The 19874-nt window shown below is 39.2% G+C and overlaps 1 protein-coding gene and 1 long non-coding RNA gene across 5 annotated transcripts in view; one reads left to right on the forward strand and one right to left on the reverse strand.

The window, feature by feature from the left end:
- Positions 1 to 1869: 1869 nt before the first annotated feature.
- On the reverse strand, positions 1870 to 12419 carry LOC140268779 (uncharacterized). 3 transcript variants are annotated; one of them, XR_011907562.1, is made up of 5 exons: positions 12212 to 12419; positions 6478 to 6511; positions 5639 to 5676; positions 5166 to 5202; positions 1870 to 3174 (listed from the first exon to the last, which is right to left on the reverse strand). It is a non-coding gene; the product is annotated as an uncharacterized lncRNA (long non-coding RNA). The 3 variants fall into 3 exon arrangements; XR_011907561.1 differs by having other exon boundaries at positions 5639 to 6511; XR_011907560.1 differs by lacking the exon at positions 12212 to 12419 and having other exon boundaries at positions 5639 to 11007.
- Positions 12420 to 12727: 308 nt separating this feature from the next.
- xkr4 (XK related 4) overlaps positions 12728 to 19874 on the forward strand; it is a 51670-nt gene continuing 44523 nt past the window's right edge. For both annotated transcript variants that reach the window (XM_072363761.1, XM_072363762.1), the window contains exon 1: positions 12728 to 13476. In XM_072363761.1, coding sequence (XP_072219862.1) covers positions 12782 to 13476 — 695 coding nt within the window. In that variant the 5' untranslated portion in view covers positions 12728 to 12781. The remainder of the gene's footprint in view (positions 13477 to 19874) is intronic.

Raw genomic sequence — 19874 nt, forward strand, 5'->3', positions numbered from 1 at the left:
TAACGTTGAGTAATATAAGTTCTCTGCCTCTGTCGAAAGCTTTCACTCTGTCTGTAACGGTTTATTATGTACATCTTTTGTCTTTGTGAAAATCCTTCTTTTTCTCTGTAAGATCTCTTGATGTATGACTTTTGTTTCTCTCTGAATTCTGCATTCTGTTGATATGACATTCTGATGCGTGATCTTTTCTTTTCTCTCTGCATTTCGTTAGATGAATACATTTCCCTTTCTCTCCTTTTTTGATTCTCTTTTCTCTGGCTAGGTTTTTTTCTTGCCATCATTCTCCTTTTCATTTTTCTCCTCTGCTGTTTACTAAGTTTGGACAGATTACATGTGATTCCCTTCAAACCATTATCTGGAAGATCACTGTGACAGATATTTGATCCACTGTGAGAAGCATCATTTGGAGGGCAAATGATTTCAACACATGCTTCATGTTCAACTTGGGCACAAGGAACTGTGTTCTGTTCTTGTCTCACAGATGCTGGAGAAGTCATATCAGTGGATAATTCCTCCAAAACATTGCAACAGAGATCATTAAGAACAGTGGGCATCACTGAGGCAGATAAGTTTGGCTCATTCTGAGGAAAATTCTGTGATGGGAACGTTGTCATTTCAACTTGTTCAACATTTGTGTCAGCTGACATTTCTGGTGAAATGTTCTCAGACTGATCACTGGCAGTGTGTCTGTGTGATTCATTGACAGCTTCCTGTAACAGAGGAGGTGCATCAACAGCTGTGTGTCTGCAGTCTGTGTCTGAAACAGCATTTCTCTGGTTGGATGTTTTCACACTGTGAAATGACAGAGGCTTGAGTTCATACATACAAGATGACTGGATGTCAAAAATTGTATTGCACAACTTGATCCTGTCAATCATGTCTCTCAGATGTGTGAATTTCAGCATCACAGCAGTACCAAAGTTCAACAGCCTGGGTGACAGTGGCAGTCCATCTTTGTTCCTGGAGTGTGGGTCAAAGTATCCGTACTGACCAGATCTGCATCTGAAAACTGCGACACATAACCCTGCCATGATCAGCAGCCCATACTGTACATCTGATGACAAAAAGCTCAGTCCATGTTCAAGGCTGAGAAGACTCTCTCCACCTCCAAATGTTCCATACACCGACAGCTGAGCGAAGTCCACCTGATACTTTGACCTGCGTGCACTAACTTCATCTGGAAGTTCATCAGATGCCAAATGGACACTGTTAGGAAACCTTTCTCTGGCCTGTCTGTACACAGCATCACCTTTATCCAGAACTAGGTCAAGATCTGCTCTGCTAATCTTTTCATTCTCATGAAGAAACGACAGAAACACCAAACTGTTGGTCACACACTGACTGTTCCTGTATTTTCCATATTTTAATGAAGCCTGACTGCGTGAGGCACAGACATGTGTCACTGATGGCTGAGGTTCCACATTCACACTGTGTTGATGAGACGCTCCAGCTGCATCACGTCCTCTCTTTACCATGTCAGCATAAGACACCTGAGGCACACTCTGCTTTACCTGTTGCTTTTTATCATGCTGGATAGCATTCATGACAGTGTTCCCATCAGAAACTGCACTCTGAGCTCTGCTGTTTACCTGCTGTCCATCAGAAGACTCTCCAACAAACACACCATCACTGTGACGATCTCTCTTTACAACCTCAGCATAAGATAACTTCTGTGACACTGGGACACGTTCTGGTTGTTCACTCTGAGATTCTTTCTCCTTCTGCCACCTGAGCTTACAAGCCTGAGAACGCCGACCCTTCTTTGGCATTATTGCTGCTTCAAAACCTCAAAACTTTATTTGTAGTGACGTCACCAACACACAGGTTTTATTCACAGTTGTGATATTTCAAATGTAACTTTGTGTAGTTTATCAGTATCAATGCTCTTTTCAGTTAACAGATTTACACGTCTATCGATAACAGACGTTTATTATGACACAGAGAAGAAGTTAAACTTTAATCTGAAGATTCCAACAGACCAAAAACTTCAGCTAATTGTATTATGGAATAAGAAAGTATCCAATTAAAAGTTTGAACTTGTTTCACTTCTTTCCAATTTTTAAAATGTCAGGTTAGAATTACGTTCAGTGGTTCTTTATTTTCTTCCAAATTAGAACTATTATTTTGCAAAAAGTATGAAAGTTATGAAAATGTTAGCAGTATCTCAAAAGTAATGTGTTACAGAATGAACAAACCAAAGATAAATGATCAGTAGTTCAATCAGCTACAATCTGTTGACTTACTCTCACTATTATTAGCTTCTGAATCACAGATGGATTTATTATTTCAGACAGATTTAATGACAACAAGCTGAATTCAAATCTCTGAAAGCTCTTATAAATATGAAGCGTTGTGATGCAGATCAGGATCTCAGCAGCAGCAGGATGACAGATGCTTCTGGTAGCCGGATTCCACGTCTGGTCAGTTCAGAGCAGACAGCAGACAGACTCCAATCCTCCTTACAGATGTGTTTTATTTCAACACTTGTATGAACAAACCTGAAGTGAGTCCAGCAGCACAGGAACAGATGCAGTGCTTTTATTTCACTTCACTAAATGTGTTTCTTTGGGTCTATAACAAGAATTAACTTAAATTTCTGGAAGCACTGTTTTCAGATAGGAATTTATAGATTCAAAGATCAAGAATCTTTTGATTGATCTACCTAAAATTAGCCAAATACTTGTCAGTTAGTGTCAAAATAGTTTTTCCAAAACAAGTTACTGTTTGGTTTTATCTAGAAATCTGTCAAGATCAAGATTTATCTTTAAGAATCAAGTTTGTATAATAATATTTTAAACTTTAGCCAAATTTGAATGAAAATGTGCCAATTTTTTTTCCAATTTCAAAGTTTATCAGAGTATGTATGAGAGAGGTAGACAGGACAGAGAGAGCAGTGAGAGTAGAGTCTCAGATTCCAAAAACAGCAAGACAAGGTTCCAATCAACCTCAGGTTCTGAAAAATCAGGTTCTTAAAATCAGGTTCTCAAAATCAGGTTCTCAAGTTCTCAAAATCGGTTCTCAAGTTCTCAAAGGTCTCAAAACAGATAGAGGGGGGATAGATGGATACGAGACAGAATTCCAATAAATTAGGTAGAGTTTGGAGATGGGACAGGAGAGATAGAGCAGCCAATAATGATAGAGGAGAAGGAGGAGAGGTGGTGGACAGCAGGACACCTGGAAGACACAAAGAGATAACAGTTAGACACATTTTGATGAAGCAAAGATCAAAACACACTAAACTGTGCTGCAATTCATGTCTTCAAATGACCAGGAGCCTCATGTATTAAGGGAGCGTATGCACAAAAAAGTGGTGCACGCTCTTTTTCAGGTCAACGATCAGATGCATCAAGAGCAAAATAACTATGAAAATGTGCGGTGTCTCATGCCAACTTCAGGGCTGCCGTAAGCACTTTTCTACAGCTGTTGATTCTTAGGCAACACTTAGAGGTGATGTTGGGAAAGTGTTATGATAAATAAATGTGAACACAATTTGTCCTCAGACTGAGTGATGTGCACATTTGAGACACATGGACAGAATTACATGAACCCATGTGTCTGTAATTACACAAGTGGATATAAAAGCATGCGCAAAGTGTTGCAGTGCATACCATTAAAAACAATGGCTGCTTTAGCGGTGTTGGAAGACATTGTAAATGGTACAATTGGAAGAAAGCGTGTTTTCAGGGACTGAGAGGATTTGCTGGGACATGATGACAACTGGCTCATCAGCCGTTGGAGTGCAACACAGCGAGGAGCCATGCGCTGCTTGTAATTGTCCTAATATTATTCTCCGTGAGGTGTATTGAGCATGTGCCACATTTCGGTGGTGGGCAGCCAGTCTCCGCTTCACATCCACCTTAATATCGGACCACTTCTTTTTCACCTCTGCTTGTGTGCACTTCTCAGACCCCACAGCATTAAAGGCCTCGCTCACACTCTCCCACCCACTCCTCTTACTTTTGCTGCTTATATCGTAGGACAGCCTGCCAAAGAGCACATTTCTGCGCCTCCACTTCAGAAAGTAGCACCTTTCCGTGAAGTTATTCTTTTTCCCCCATCTTACTCATTCTTTTCTCTTTATTTTCTGATTGTGCAGAGACGGGAATCGCAGGTGCAGGGCTCAATTAAATATTATTTGCATATTGAAATAGGGGCGTGGACAGGGAGGAGCCGGGTACTCCGACTTGTGCGCTCAATTCCACGTTGATTGGGACGTACAAAAGAAATGTGCTTAGATTGATGCGTGCACACACATCCTGATATTTTTGTATGTTGGAGGGCATTTTGGTTTGAGCGTACGCCATCTTTCAGTAGGAAATCCACAATCCACACAAGTCTTTGTACATTTTTCTTTTTTACTTTTTAGTCCAAAACATTGATAGAAGTTTTGAGATGTGTGAAAACAGCTGACACCATGAAATGTGGACTTCATTAAAAGAATGTCAGACCCAATCTGACTTGTTCAACATGAAGCAGAACAGTACAGAACTGTGATCACTGCACAACATGTTCTGCACAAATTACAGTCTAACTGGACCCTGACAGACCACCACAGAGAGCAGCTGCAGTCTTTGCATCAGAACAATCCAGATGCTCTCCACAGTAAACACCAGATTGGCTCAGAGGAATGTTTAATGAGGACTTTGGACCTTAAAAATGTTTTTGGTCGATCACAGAGCTTAAAGGGATTGACAGTATCATCACATCAAAATGACTCCACAGAACATATCAGAGCTCCAGTCCTGGGTTGTTATTCTGCTGAGTCATGTTTTCAGTCCCTAAAGATAGTTTGAGAGGGGCGGGTCAAACAGCTGCTTATTGATGTGATGAAGAACTCATTGAATAGATTAATAAACCAGGATGAAGCTTCAGCAGATTGATCACAGCTTGTTGTCAGAAAAACCTTTAGAGTCTGCCTTTAGTGATGTTCCATTAAAACTGTCAGACTCTGCTGCTGGGACCTGTTCTGATCCACTTTACAGGCAGAACAGCTCAGCTCACATGGCTCTAACATGACTTCAGTCAGTGTTTACAGCTCTGTTTTTACTACATTTATATTCAACTCAGCAGTTGTGATAAACCACAAATACACTGATTAAAATGTGAAACACTCCTACACTCAGTGACGTGATGGACTGAACCTCACTGACTAGAAATCTACTCACCAGCAAAGCAGGAGTTCTGGTCCTGTTCTCTCTGGGTCTGAGAGGAGAAACAGTTTGTTAGTATCTGAGCAGAAGACTCTGAACACACACATCATCTGATTTCACAGCTGATTGGTTCTGCTCTTGTCTGTACAGGATGAGCTTTGGTCCAGACTTTTGTGGAGTTGTAGTTAAATGTTGTCGGTTGATGATCCCTTCAGAGAGGCTGAATGTGTTCATGATCAGAAACATGGAAACTTTCCCAGTTGTGCTCTCAGAGACCATCCAAAGCTTTGGGGATCAGAGATCAGGTGGAAATCAGAGCAGTAACACATCAGCTGTGAAATCTGTTCTCTGGCTAATGATCAATGTTTCACTTCATTCATGCAGTTTGAGAAGGACAGGCCTGCCAGATGTTACACAGCTGCACACTGACAGGAAGCAGAGCAGCTATCAGGAACACATCCATCAAAGAACTAACTGTTTGTCCTCACCAGTCAGGAGCAGGAGCAGGGGTCAGAGTTCAGGTAGTCTAAAGAAAGGAGGAAAAGAGAGTTGTCAGTTAAATTCTTCCAGTTGAGGACACAGCAGGTTCACCAACAGGGGGGCAATAAAACACCATGTAATGACACTGCAGCTTAAATTGTGTGTCACTGGGACATGGAGCTGCTGTTGTTGTGGGCTTTTCTAACTCAGCAGTTCCATCAGCATCCAGAACATGTAAAGAGCACAGCTGTGCTGTCATTTCAGCTTTATTTCCAGAGAAAATGACTGATGAGACAAAGTTAGAAGCAGCACAAATTCCCATCTTCTGTCAGGTGCCCTGCAGTGAACGTCATGTGCTGAGCTGCTGCGATTGGCTGCTTTATCTGTCAATCACTGACACCGCCCACAGGAACAGGACAGTAAAATGGGGGTATCCAGATGTGAGGAAATACTTGTTGCTGACATGGGAGACTCGTTGAGACAGTTGAAATATTTCAGTGCGAATGGAAAGTTTGGACTAAAACTGTCTGTGAAACATGCATCAATGCACAGTTTAATCATCACCAGTCCACACATCCATTCAGTATTTCCAGGTGACAGTTTCTGAATCCAACAGAAAATCTACCAACAAAGTGAAGATGTTTCCTAAAAGCTTCAGTAAGTGTGGACAGAATATTTCTGTGTTCATTAAATGTCTGTTCAGGAGGAAATTCACTCACAAACTATGATGTAACCCAAACAAAGTTCATCTGATCAGAGTCCAATGATCTTTAAATACAGAACATATCAACTCAGTCGGCTTATGTGATCTACAGCCTGTTTAACTTTACAGTAACTCTGTACTTACCAGCCAAAGCAGCGATCAGGTTTCGTATCTCAGTCTGAAAAAAGACACAGTGTAAAGAGTGAATCTAGCCGAACCACAGAACACAGAGGGGGGGTACTGCTCATTATCAGCCGTCTCTCTGATCATTTACAGTCATGAATTTAAATAGATTTACTATAATGTCTCAGAGACATTAACATGATGTGGTTTGTGTTATTTAATAGAACCAGTATCATAAAGTCCAGTTCAAGTGTCTGAGCCAAACTCACTATGAAACACAGCTGCTTCATCAGTTTTACTGGGTCTGTGTGATTATTATGTCACATCAACTTTCAATGACAGAGACCTCCACCAAGAGAACTGACAGGTTCAGCTTTGACCGACACTAAAAGGCACAATATAAAGACTCAGAAACAGACATTAGCTCTAACATCATTCATTATTCCATTAGCAAACCCAACAGGGGCTGAAAAAATTAAGACGACAGCAGCATATATGGTGTCAATGCCGAAGGCATCATGGCGCACAAATTACTGTTGTGCACACTTATTCCGCTTCTTCCGTTTCAAATGACAGGTGTTTTTAAACTGCCATACAAAAAATATACTGTACATAGGAGCAGCATAAAAATGACACCAGTGGCTTCTGCCGTCCCTTTCAGATAAGACAGCCTCATCTAAAAAGAGACTATCCAAAGCTTTGGTAATCAGAGATCTGTAACATCAGAACAATGACACATCAGCTGTAACACATGCTTCTTCATGAACTTCTGTCTCAAAGTGAGGGGTGTTTTTAAACTGCCATAACAAAAATACCGATACTTTCTTAGCAATTTTTGCCTGGTTAAATAAAGGTTACTACTACTACATAGAAGCAGCATAAAAATTACACCAGTGGCTTCTGCCGTCCTTTCAGATTAGACTTATAGTTTTCAAACAAATACTGTTTGTTCCACAAAGCTTTCTGGAGCCTTTCTGTCTTTTCGAGCCATGTGTGGTGTCCTTATTCCTCTTACATATGCAGCCGTCTTCATATCAACTAATGACCCAGCTGATTCTCATAAGGACACAAGATGGCTGACAGTCAAGATGGCCGACAGTCAAAATGGCCGACATGTTATAACAGCCACTGTTATTTCTGCTCCTAATACAGCTTGAGTAAAACATGGCAGCCTCTGTGTGAGCATTTAACCTCTGATAGGATAGTAAAAGCATACTACGACCTCTGCTTCTCTGAACACACTCACGCATGGAGCCTACATACAGACACATTAAGGAAACACATACATTGAGCCGATTGTCATTAAAAGGGCACAAGATGGCCGACAGTCAAAATGGCCGACATGTTATAACAGAAACTGTTATTTCTGCTCCCAATACAGCATGAGTAAAACATGGCAGCCTCTGTGTGAGCATTTAACCTCTGATAGGATAGTTTTTCTATTTTTTTCTTTTTACCTCAATTTCATTTGTTTTACTGGCTGTTGAAATATTTTTGCCAGTGAATAAAATTCAAGATGGAAAGACATTTGTGGGGTGATTTATTTGTACAGCTTATTGTGTATAACTGTAGTTCCAGAAGGTGGAGGACCTGTTTACTGTACCAGCTCATTTTCCTGTAGCTTCGTTTGGCTCAGCGCCACATTCAAACCCCTTATCCAGGGGTCCTAGCAATGCACAGAGCCTAGAAGCAGTAGGCCTCTAAAAACTATGTCTAAAATTAGTTTGAACATTACTTCGAAAAGACGTCCACGGCAACCTCATTTGGACTAAAATTAGCCCTTATCTGAAGGTTCTGGGAACGTCAATACTAGACGTATGGAAGACTGAAAAAAGACGTCATCTAGCGTCACGGTCTGCACCTTCAGGGGACCAAAATTGGAATTACCTAGAAAAGACGTTGTTTGGTTAGTGTAATGGTAAGATTCCCATCTTTCATGTGGGTTCAAATCCCCTGCATGAAAGGTACTACCTCCAGTAGGGGTCCTAAGGCAAGAGCCCCTTACCCTATACGCCTACCAGTGTAAGTCGCTTTGGATAAAAGCATCTGCCAAATGCATAAACATAAAATTCTGCACAGCGAGTTTTCCACCCTCTGAATTAACCTCACACGGTTTGTCATTAGCATCCCTACCAAGACACTGGAACTGATTTATTTGTCGATTCAAGTCAAGATAGCTGAACATTTTATCCACCTTAACAAGATGGTTAATGGACAGTGCCAGATCAAAGGATACAATACCTTTTTTGTGGCCAAGACATGGAGGCAACCCTGGCTGACATGCATGGAAGTATTTGAGTGTATTAAACACGGAGTCCAATTTAACACCTCCACTAAATGTAGACTGTCCTTCACTGTTCTGAACATGAGCTCTGTGTGTCTGCATTGTGCTTTCTGTGCCTGGGATAAGAGGATTTGCATGGAATGCTTCTCTGATGATATCACAGTATCTGCAGATGTGTGAAATTCTGCTGAAGTTTTCCATGCTATGTGAGCCCAGGTAGTCACCTGCAATGGCACACAAAGTTCCCTTGTAGACCTTTCTATCAGGCAGGGTAACACCATTGAGCTCAAGATCTTTAATCATTGATCATTGATGAGGGTGCCCATTACCAAGTCTTGACCAAAATACTTAAAATCGTGTTATTTACAGAGAAGAACAAGTTGCATTTGATCAGTGCAGTGTTTTTACTTTCCAAATCCCAGTGAGTTTACCACCTTAAATGCTAAAATCCTTATACAGGATCAAGCTCAGTGATGAGCTTTCAGTCTGAAAAAGCACATTCTCACCCATATTTCTGCCATCCCACATTTCCTTAAGAATATCCTTAGGACCAATACGGGAGTATATTGTTCCTGCACTGACTGACAATGAAACAGACAATAAATTGTTTGTTTAATGGGAACATACTAGGCAAAACACTCTTTGCCTGCCTCATTCTGACCCAGACAGATCTTGAACAGTTGAAGCTGTTCTTGAAAACAGTTTTTCTTTTCCGATTAGTTTTCAGTGGCTGAGTGTTGCCGGTCCTAAAAGAGATCCTCATTTTTCATAACTTTAATCACATTGTTTGTGTCAGCTTCTGAAATCCCAATTACAATCAACCTCTCTTTTAGTTTGAAAAGCAAATGTGACATACTTATATCATGTATTTGCTGAAAATCTTCAGTAATTGTGATGAAGGATGAAAGCAAACTCTTTGCTTGCAATTTCAAATAAAATAGGGCTAAATTTTTAAGAAACTGTGATTCATCAGCAATTTCTGGGTAAATCTCTTGTTCATCACCTGCATCACCCGGAGGATCAATCTGCATATCAGACTGATCTTGTTCACTCTTGCAGGAAACACCAGGATAACCCTCAACCAGATTTTCCTCAGTAACATTTTTATGTTTTCGTCATTTTATGTCAAGGTCTGACACTTGCACTGCAAAAATCAACATGACATGTTAGATCAACCACACCAGACAAAGTAGGCCTAACTACACATTTGATATGTCTGTAAGTGTGAGACTTAAACGTTGAAAAGTTTTGGACAGTCTGACTGCAATCTGGCAAAACACCCTTAAAAATTAAATTAGATGTATTTTCATGAATCCTCATGTGCTTTACGTATGCCACTATTGCGGCACAGTTATGACAACAGATCTGACCGGGGAACATTGTTACTGCCTGATGGTAAGTTCCTTTACATCCACAAAAAAGTATTAGTCTTGATTACAGTAAAATATGTCAAGCAGGAAGATCATTTCTGGCTGCTTTTTAGTGCCATTGTATCTGTCTTAACGCTGAAATGTTTAACCTTAACTGAGTAGCAATTTTAAGATTATGAAAGAAAAACCACAGCTTATGCAAAACGGTTTAACAAATCATATACAGAGTTGGGAAAACTAATGTTAGTATATATGACCGTGACAGAGAAATAAACTAAATGCATTTATAAAGACTCCAGAAAGTCAATATTGTCACAGCAATTTTCCGTTTTAAACGGAAAAAAAACTATAAGCCTTGAGGATTCAAGTGTCTTTTTTACCGAACTATCTTAATTCTGTTAACTCATTGTAAAACACACATCATTAAAAGTTGGTAAAAACAAAATTAAAATAAAAGAAAGAAAGAAAATAAGATTTTAATTAATGTACCGTTTAGATGCAAGACCAAAATGTTGGTGATAAAGACAGATTGTGCGTCCTATCTGTCTCTTCTGGAAAATTTCCCAAAAATACTGTAGTGTCCCATAATTTAAACAGTAGCATATTGTTTATGGCCTCTGCTGTTGCTCCAAGTTAAGAAGCTAACAATGCATTGCTAACTACAGTACTAAAATGTTAAACATGAAAACAATATTTTAGTGTTGAAAATTGGCTGTAAATTTACAGTAATTGCTTACAGTATAGGTATATGTATATATGTATGTATATATATAACCATATATATAACCAAACTAGAAAGCCTTCCCAGATGCTTATTTAGCTTATTTCCATTTCTAACAGAGCAAAACCTAAACTTTGACTATATTTGTAAAGAAGATTATTTGTCATTATGACACATAATCATAAAAAGCTATCTTGATTAAAGATTATGAAGATGGCAGTATATAGGCTATTGACTTTGGTTGAATTAACAAAACTTTAAAAATCCAATGGTTAAGATATTTTCTGGTAAATAACTAAAGCTTCTCATACTGTGTCCCCAGTGAAGTTGGAATATAATTTTTTCCAACAGTGTGATTTCTCCATCTAAAAGTTCTTATAAAGTTCTGTCATATTGACATGAAACACAATTTAACACCATATGATGTTCCTCTTTGGAACTGTTGGCGCGCTCTTTTCAGAAATATGTTTTTCTATTTCAGTGAATATAATGAATACAATAATTTGAGCTATCTTTCATACACTAGATTGCTCTGTTCATTTTCGTCAATATAACCAGATAATTAAGACTTTTTCATATTCTTTCAGTCTGATGGCTAAAAACATGCTGCCTACTGTAGTTACTACTCTTCATGTCCTTCCTCTACTGATGGATGGTGATGATTTCTCAAGCAACTTTACCAAACAAAATGATCGGCTGCCTCTTTACATATACTCTATGTACTATACTCGACAGTTTAGTAGAAACTCAGTTTCCTATACTCTCAGCCAACCTGTTCTGAAAACACTAGGCATCAGGGTTTTAGGCTTTCCCATACCTCTGAAAGTTAAAGAGCTTAATTTTAGTATTTAATAGTCTCTACTTTTCAAGAGAACTACTTAGACATAGATTTAATTTAGATCATAATAACTGTACTTTGTGGCGGCCGGGGACTACAGAACATCTCTTCTACCCCTGTCTTCATGACAATCTCTATTGGTGTGATTGAATGATTGACCCAATACAAAAATCCCCCTTTTTTTCAATTAGACAGAAATTAAATTATATTTGGACACACAATGCAGGTTAAAATAGAATTTTCTGACCTTAATTATTATTGGTAAAAAAAAAAAAAAGAAAGAAAAAACATTAATAAATATATATATATCTAAATAAAACCCTCATCGATGATCTTTTTAGGACAATCGTCACTGCAGTGACATTATGCTATGCAATATATACAATATGCTCAAAAATTATGTGACGTGATTAAAAGAAACCGTCTTGGCTTTAAGCAGAATATGAGCAGGAGCTGTCTGTGGTGCTGAAAACCAGTATGGCCCTATAGAATCTGGCTACTTGCGATCTTAAATGTCCCGATTCACATGACGAGCTACTTACTGGATGGTTGGCAGGGATGGTTATTTACCCTCGATAGGTAATGTTAACGACAGTCTTTAATTGGTACTGTTGAGGAGTCAAACGGCCTGCAAGCCGTTAAAAGATAGAGGGGGAAAGGAGGGGGTAGGGGGTGGTATGATGTCATGGTTTGTAGTGTGAGCCATAGAAGTAGCAGATGGTTGCAACCTTCCTCCTTTCCTACCATTCCTGTTCCCTTCACCATTCCAAACATCAGCCCCAGAATCTGGACTCTGTGAGGGCAAGGCAAGTAGGATGAAGAAAGCAAATCGGAAACACCCTCCCGAAGGCTGCATTTAACTCAAAATTTGTTCCAATTAAAAGGTGATATGGACCTTTATGCCGGAGCAAGCACGGGTCTCCTTTCAGTCCTAATTTTTGTTTCCATCGTGTATAATGACCAGACGACAGAGTGGAGGAGCTAGTCCTGTCCAGAAAGGAGAAGTAGAAGAGACACGCAGAAGGGTGTTGACGGGCAGTGACAAGGGTAAAAGAGAATTGGAACGAATGATCGAAGGAAAATAGTGTCATAATTTTTTCTGTATCATAACAATGGCAGCTAAATCGGATGGGGTCCTTAAGATAAAGAAGAGCGACGTGGCCTTCACCCCCCTGCAGAACTCCGAACACTCCGGCTCGGTGCAGGGGCTCCACCCGGGCGGAGCGACCGACTCTGCCTGCCCCGGGGACGGGGACTTCGTCAACGAAGAATCGCGGTGCTGCGGCGGGGGAGGCTCCAACTCGGCGTGCCTTCGCCTGGGAAGGGAACAGCAGAGGTACACAGTGTGGGACTGTTTGTGGATCGTTGCCGCAGTGGCTGTGTATTTGGCTGATGTGGGCACCGACGTGTGGCTGTCTGTCGATTACTACCTCCGCCGTGACTACTGGTGGTTCGGCCTGACGCTCTTCTTCGTGGTGCTGGGTTCGTTTTCGGTCCAGCTTTTTAGCTTCAGATGGTTTGTTCACGACTTCACTGTTGAGGACGGAGCCGAATCTAGCGTCGATTGTTCTCACATGGATGGGAATAAACTGTTGAGCGGCTCGGCCTCACACGGTGATGTTACTGCTCAGCATCAATCGACCACGCCACAAAGACAGGCGTCGACCGCCAGCAAGAACACCACAACCAACAGCACTGTCAGTGCCGTGCTGTGCAGCCGGAGCAGGAAACGATCGCCTTACTACACCTTCTTTGTCTGGTTCGGCCAGTCCGTCATCCACATACTCCAGCTGGGTCAGATATGGAGGTAGGATGGAAAGGAAGTTGTGTGTAGATATGTTCTAATGCATTTCTATGTGTGGGATTAATGAACGAATCAGCTCAGGGCAGCTCTTACAGCAGTTGGTGCTCCTCACACCATGGTGGTCTCAGGATGATGCCAGCTCCCACAGTTGCCATTTTGCCTCCCCTTCACAGGGTCAACACACATAGCCAGCAGTGTACATGGTTTATCCAGACTGACATAAATAACCTACTTTCCATGTAAACCGGATATGTCAGCCTGGACAGATGCATAGAGGAACTGCCAGATGCGTGAAATGCATGTAGTTTCACAACCAACATGCATAAAGGCCTGATTTTTCTCGGATCTAGGCCTTAAACAATGCGACAACAATCTCATCTTTCATCCTAATCTTTGTAAATCGTAAGCCCTGCACAAACACGATTTCTACTCCCATCTTTGGTCATGAATTGCTTCAGACACTCCCATCTATTTGCAAACAGTGTTGCTCCATAACACATGACACATACCAAACAACAAAATCAGATTAAAACATCCCTCAAATGTCTTTGAATCTATGTTGATCACAAACGGGATGTTTGTTAGGGTTGATGTTGGATTGATGCTGTATTTCACTAACTTCCAGTAAGTTCTAAAAGTTAGAGTACAGAATGTTGAACCTTTACCAGAGATCAAACATACTGTGACTCAATATTAAATCAACAACTTTTACTGTCAAGTATTATAATGAAAGCAACGGCATTAAGTGGAGGTTGAGCCAGTCATGAGGCAGAGAGACACAAAATGTGTTTTATTCAGTAGTCACAGTTGAGAATAAAAGCTGGCTGCTGCTACTTAATAATCAGTATATAGGCAATAAAATGACGATACTGAAAAGAGAAAATGGTTGAGGGGAACATTTTAACATTAAAGTGTATTTCAGATTATTTCCTTATGCATTTTCCCATTGTATATTTTTTCTTTATAAATTGCCCTTTGAGTGGAAAAAGTGTGTATTTTGTGCGAGTATATTATTTAAACAACTGGCACCGGGTGTCAGTCATTGCTGCTGATGCTGTGGATTGTTTTCCCTCTCGTGCTGTTTGCAGCAACTTCCAAAAACAAGTATTTCAATTAACGTTTTTTCAAGATTCACAGGGTTACTTTGACAACAGCCATATTAGCCACTAGTTACATATTGGGATTCACAAAAGATAAAAAAAAGGGAAATGTGCAGCATCCTGCAGTCCCTAAATCAGGTCAGGGGTCTTGACTTTGATAGGCCATTCCGAACAAACGTTTGAATGTTTCTTCTTGAATCCCTGCTGTTTGAGTAGTATGCTAAAGGTCATTGTCATCATGAAGGGTGAGCGTCCTTCACAGTTTCAATTATCTGGAAGACTGAAACAGTTTTATATACATTTATTATTATTATCATTATAATTATTATTATTATTATTATTATTATTATTATTATTATTATTATTATTATTAGTAGTAGTAGTAGTAGTAGTAGTAGTAGTATGAGTAGTATGAGTAGTAGTAGTGGTGGTAGTAGTAGCATGCTTTGGCCACTTTCCCATGACAGTGGAGTGGTCCTATAAACAGACATTACAATATTTTCAGGAGAGCTTCTTCATCCAGTAAGCACTCGGAAATGCTCTTCTTGTGTGATTCGGGAATTTTGGTAGTCTGGCCTTGGTTGAGGTTGTCATGGCATAATTATTATTCATTAATCTTTTTCTTTTTCTAATAATGGTTTAGTTGCGTTCAGAGAGATATTTAGAGTTTTGGTTATTTTCTCATAACCTAGTTTGAATCTTTACTTCACCACAACTTTGTTCCTGACCTGTTTGGAGACCTCTTCATTGTGCTGAATTCTCAGTGGTGCTGCAGACCCTGGGGTCTTTTACAACAGGTGTATATATGCTGAGATCATTTGATATTTAGATTCTATACAGATAGACTTAATTCATCTAACAATGTGACCACTGAAGGTATATGGTAATACCAGGAAATAAATCAGAGCTTCAAAGCAATAGGGATGAATACACAAATTACTTTTCAAGTTTTTTTATTCTTATCTTTTTTAATTAGTAATTTCTTCTTTGCACAAGTGTACCGTGTAAAAAAAGTCACTCATTACTGTCCAGCATTGTCAACGTTTTTTCACACAATTTGCATAAACCTTGATCGCTACATTCTGTGGAATACTAAAATCATTGAATGTATTTTTTCTCTTTTACTTTTTCCCTCTTTAAATTCTTTTTCTTAATAGATCACCACGCCTCGTGTCCTCAGCTTCGTCTTTAGCAAAGTGCACTCAGGCTTAAAGAACTTGAACTGAATCTGAACAAAAAGTTCCATTTCATGTTTCATTCTAGTTCTGGTCAGTTTTATCTTTTCAAGTTTTGTCAGCATTTTGGCTTTTGTTTTCTCCAGTTTAGTTTTTATGTATTTCTGGCTCAGCCGTGCTCTCTTGTGTAGTTAGTAATGAATCAGTTTGAGCTCTTTCAACCTCCAGTCTTCTTCTGTGTCTGCGTTTGGGTCCTCATACATCATTCTCCACAAATTGTAACCCCTACATAATTGAAAGTTTGGTGCAATATTATTGTCAGAGCAGGAGCTCTTTGGAAAGATGTAAGGGAAATGTATCTTATCTTTGCATCATCCTCATTCAACTTTTATCTGAGTGGTCACACCATTATATGGATTTGGTAGCCTTGTTTCATTGCACATTGGCAACATGTTGTGGAGACATCACAAACTGCACTCTTCACACAATATTTAATGGAGAGGCTGACATTTATCCTCTGATGAGGAAAAAAGACTATTCAACAAAACCTTACATCTCTCCCAGCCATCTTCAGAGTAATGTGCTCCTAAACTTCATGGAGACACCATACAGCAGAGAGGTAGTAAGTAGTATATCACATGAAAACAAAATAAGATAATCTTGTGAAAGCAGATTCATATTAAAGTCAAAGTCAAATTTATTTGTATAGAACATTTCATGAACAAAACAATTCAAAGTGCTTTCCATAAAATAAAAGCATTGCAGCAGGGAGCAGAAAAAGCATTAAAAATATGTAAAAGAATATAAATAGAAATAAATAAAATAATAAAAATTAATTAAAATTAATAAAAACAAGCAACAGTCTAGATAAATTAAAAAGATACCGTGCAGATTTCATGCATAGACACACGAGAAAATAAATGTTTTTAACCTGGATTTAAAAATGTCTACATTTGGTGACAGTTTAATCTCATCTGGCAGTTTGTTCCACTTGTTTGCAGCATAACAGCTAAATGCTGCTTCTCCATGTTTAGTCTGGACTCTGGACTGGACCAGCTGACCTGAGTCCTTGAATCTAAGAGCTCTGCTGGGTTTATATTCTCTGAACATATCACGGATGTATTTTGGGCCTAAACCATTCTGGGATTTGTAAACCATCAGTAGGCTTTTAAAATCTATTCTATGACTGACTGGAAGCCAGTGTAAAGATTTTAAAACTGGTGCGATGTGTTCAGATCTCTTAGTCCTGGTTAAAACTCTAGCAGCAGCGTTCTGGATGAGCTGCAGATGTTTAATGCTCTTTTTGGGAAGTCCAGCTAAAATACCATTACAGTAATGGAGTCTACTGGAGATGAATGCATGGATGAGTTTCTCCTGGTCTTTTTGGGAGAGAAAACCTTTAATTCTGTTGATGTTTCTGAGTTGGTAAAAAGTTGCCTTGGTGACAGCTTTGATGTGGCTGCTGAAAGTCAGATCTGAGTCTATCAACACTCCAAGGTTACAAACCTGGTCAGTGATTGTAAGGGCCCGAGTCTCAAGATATTTACCAATGCTGACCCTCTTCTCTTTGCTACCAAACAGAACAATCTCAGTTTTGTCTTCATTTAATTGTAGAAAATTCTCTTTTATCCAGGTGTTTATTTCCTTCAGACACTGACACAGTACATCTGCTGGTTTGCAGTCGTCTGGTGACAAAGACACATAAAGTTGTGTATCGTCTGCATAACTGTGATAATTAATGTTAAGTTCTGCAATATCTGACCCAAAGGGAGCATATACAAGTTAAACAGAAGAGGTCCAACAAGTGACCCCTGGGGGACTCCACAAGTCATGGCCACTCGCTCAGATTCATAGCTGCCAATTATAACAAAATAACTCCGACCTTCTAAATAGGACCTGAACCAGTTAAGGACCGCTTTGAAGTCCAACCCAGTTTTCCAGCCTGTGCAACGGGATTCTGTGATCTACAGTATCAAACGCAGCGCTGAGATCCAACAGAACCAGGATTGAAACATAACCAGAATCAGTATTCAACCTAATGTCGTTTAACACTTTGACCAGAGCTGTTTCAGTGCTGTGATGATGTCGGAAGCCTGATTGAAAGTTTTCGAGACTTCCACTTTCATTCAGAAAGTCATTGAGCTGGTTAAATACAACTTTTTCAATAATCTTGCATATAAAAGAGAGGTTAGAGACAGGTCTGTAGTTGTTAATCATAGAAGCATCTAGAGTTCTCTCCTTTAGAAGTGGCTTAATGGCAGCTGTCTTTAGTGACTTGGGAAAAATGCCTGATGCCAGTGAGCTGTTAACTATTTGTAGGAGATCACTTTCTACTAAGGTAAAAACAGTTTTTAAAAAGATGGTATTATGTCCAGAGTGCAAGTTGTTGATTTTAGATGCCGAACTGTTTCCTACAGGATTTTTAAATCAACAATATTAAATTGTGACATAACGTCTGAGTTAGTTCTAGGTTTTAGACACAGATTAGTTTCCTTGTTGGTGTGGCGTGAATGTTTTGTCTAATTGTTTTGATTTTTTGGCTAAAAAACTTGGCAAATTTGTTGCATTTCTCAGTGGAGAGGAGGTCTGGGTTTAACTGTTTAGGAGGATTTGTGAGTTTTTCAACCATAGCAAACCGAGTTGGAGAATTGTTGGCATTCTTATTAATCAGTTCAGATAAATGCAGTTCTCTGGCCTTGCACAGCTCATTGTTAGAACTACACAGACTTTGTTTGTACAGCTCATAGTGAATCTGAAGCTTTGTTTTCCTCCACTTACATTCAGCTTTCCTGCATTCTCTTTTCAGGTTTTTGATCGTTGTGGTGTTTCTCCATGGTGTTTTCTGTTTGCTTCAGGTGCTCTTGATTCTTATCGGTGCAACAGCTTCCATTACATTCAAAATTTTCAAGTAGAAACGATCCAGCAGTCCGTAATATTAGATCTTTCCTAGTCAACTTTTTCATAATAAGTTCCTGTTACTACAAAAAAATTAAAGATAAATAAATAAAAAATAATTCAGAAACATGTCTACAATGTGTTAACTCACAAAGATTTCTATCAGTAAGTTAGCAAAGCCATGATAATCAAGCTACTACAAATTGATATCACATACTGAATCTGAATGTTTCCTTAAATATATATATTGAAAAGGTTACTGTTCAGATTTGTAGTAGTGAGTTTGTTAATATTTGCATGGGTCCTGGTTGTCTTTTGCTCATGTATTGAACGTGTAAAGATCTTATTTTGTTTGTATAAGATCTTATCTTGGTTTTGAATCCTGGTGCACCTGGAATATTGTATGTAAACACCTTATCCAGTTTTTCATATTATCAGAGTCCTGGGTATTATAATTAACATATACAAAACGGATTTTCAGCAAAGGTAGTAGGTTTTATAATTGCTAACATGCTATAAATGCTAACAAAAACTTAAATCTATAATATCCTAATTTGCTTTTACCTTTCTTCAGCAGACACAAATACTTTCTGTTTTTACGAAAGCATCCTCCAAAGGCTTAGTCTTTTCAAGCAAAGATGGATTGTTGCTCATCACTTTCGGCTAATCTGAGGAATTTTGCTTCTGTTCCAACACCTATAACATCTCCTCTTGAACTTGTCTGGATTTTGGGGTCTTTTTTTGGACTTTTGAAATCTCAGTTAGCTATTCTCACATGAAAACAACTTTCCTGCCAGCATGATTACACATTACCAGCAGAAATTATGCCAGCCGCACGAACCAGCATGACAAAAAGCTTCGTCATAGGATGTTTTTTTAGACTCGCACTAAAGTTTACAGAAGTAGATATTTAGGTTAACTTGGTTGTTAAAGCCTCAGATTAATTGCTGCAAAATTGATATTTTGTCAAAGTATAGATACACTATATTGCCAAAAGTATTCGCTCATCTGCTTTTACACGCATGTGAACATAAGTGACATTACATTCTTAATCCATAGGAATTAATATGACGTCGGCCCACCCTTTGCAGCTATAACAGCTTCAACTCTTCTGGGAAAGTTTTCCACAAGGTTTAGCAGTGTGTTTTTAGGAATTTTTTTTTTCTTCCAGCAGTGCATTTTTGAGGTCAGACACTGATGTTGGACAGAAGGCCTGGCTCACAGTCTCTGC

Source organism: Leuresthes tenuis, unplaced genomic scaffold (assembly GCF_036924035.1).
Source record: "Leuresthes tenuis unplaced genomic scaffold, fLeuTen1.0.hap1 SCAF_14, whole genome shotgun sequence".
NCBI lineage: Eukaryota > Metazoa > Chordata > Actinopteri > Atheriniformes > Atherinopsidae > Leuresthes > Leuresthes tenuis.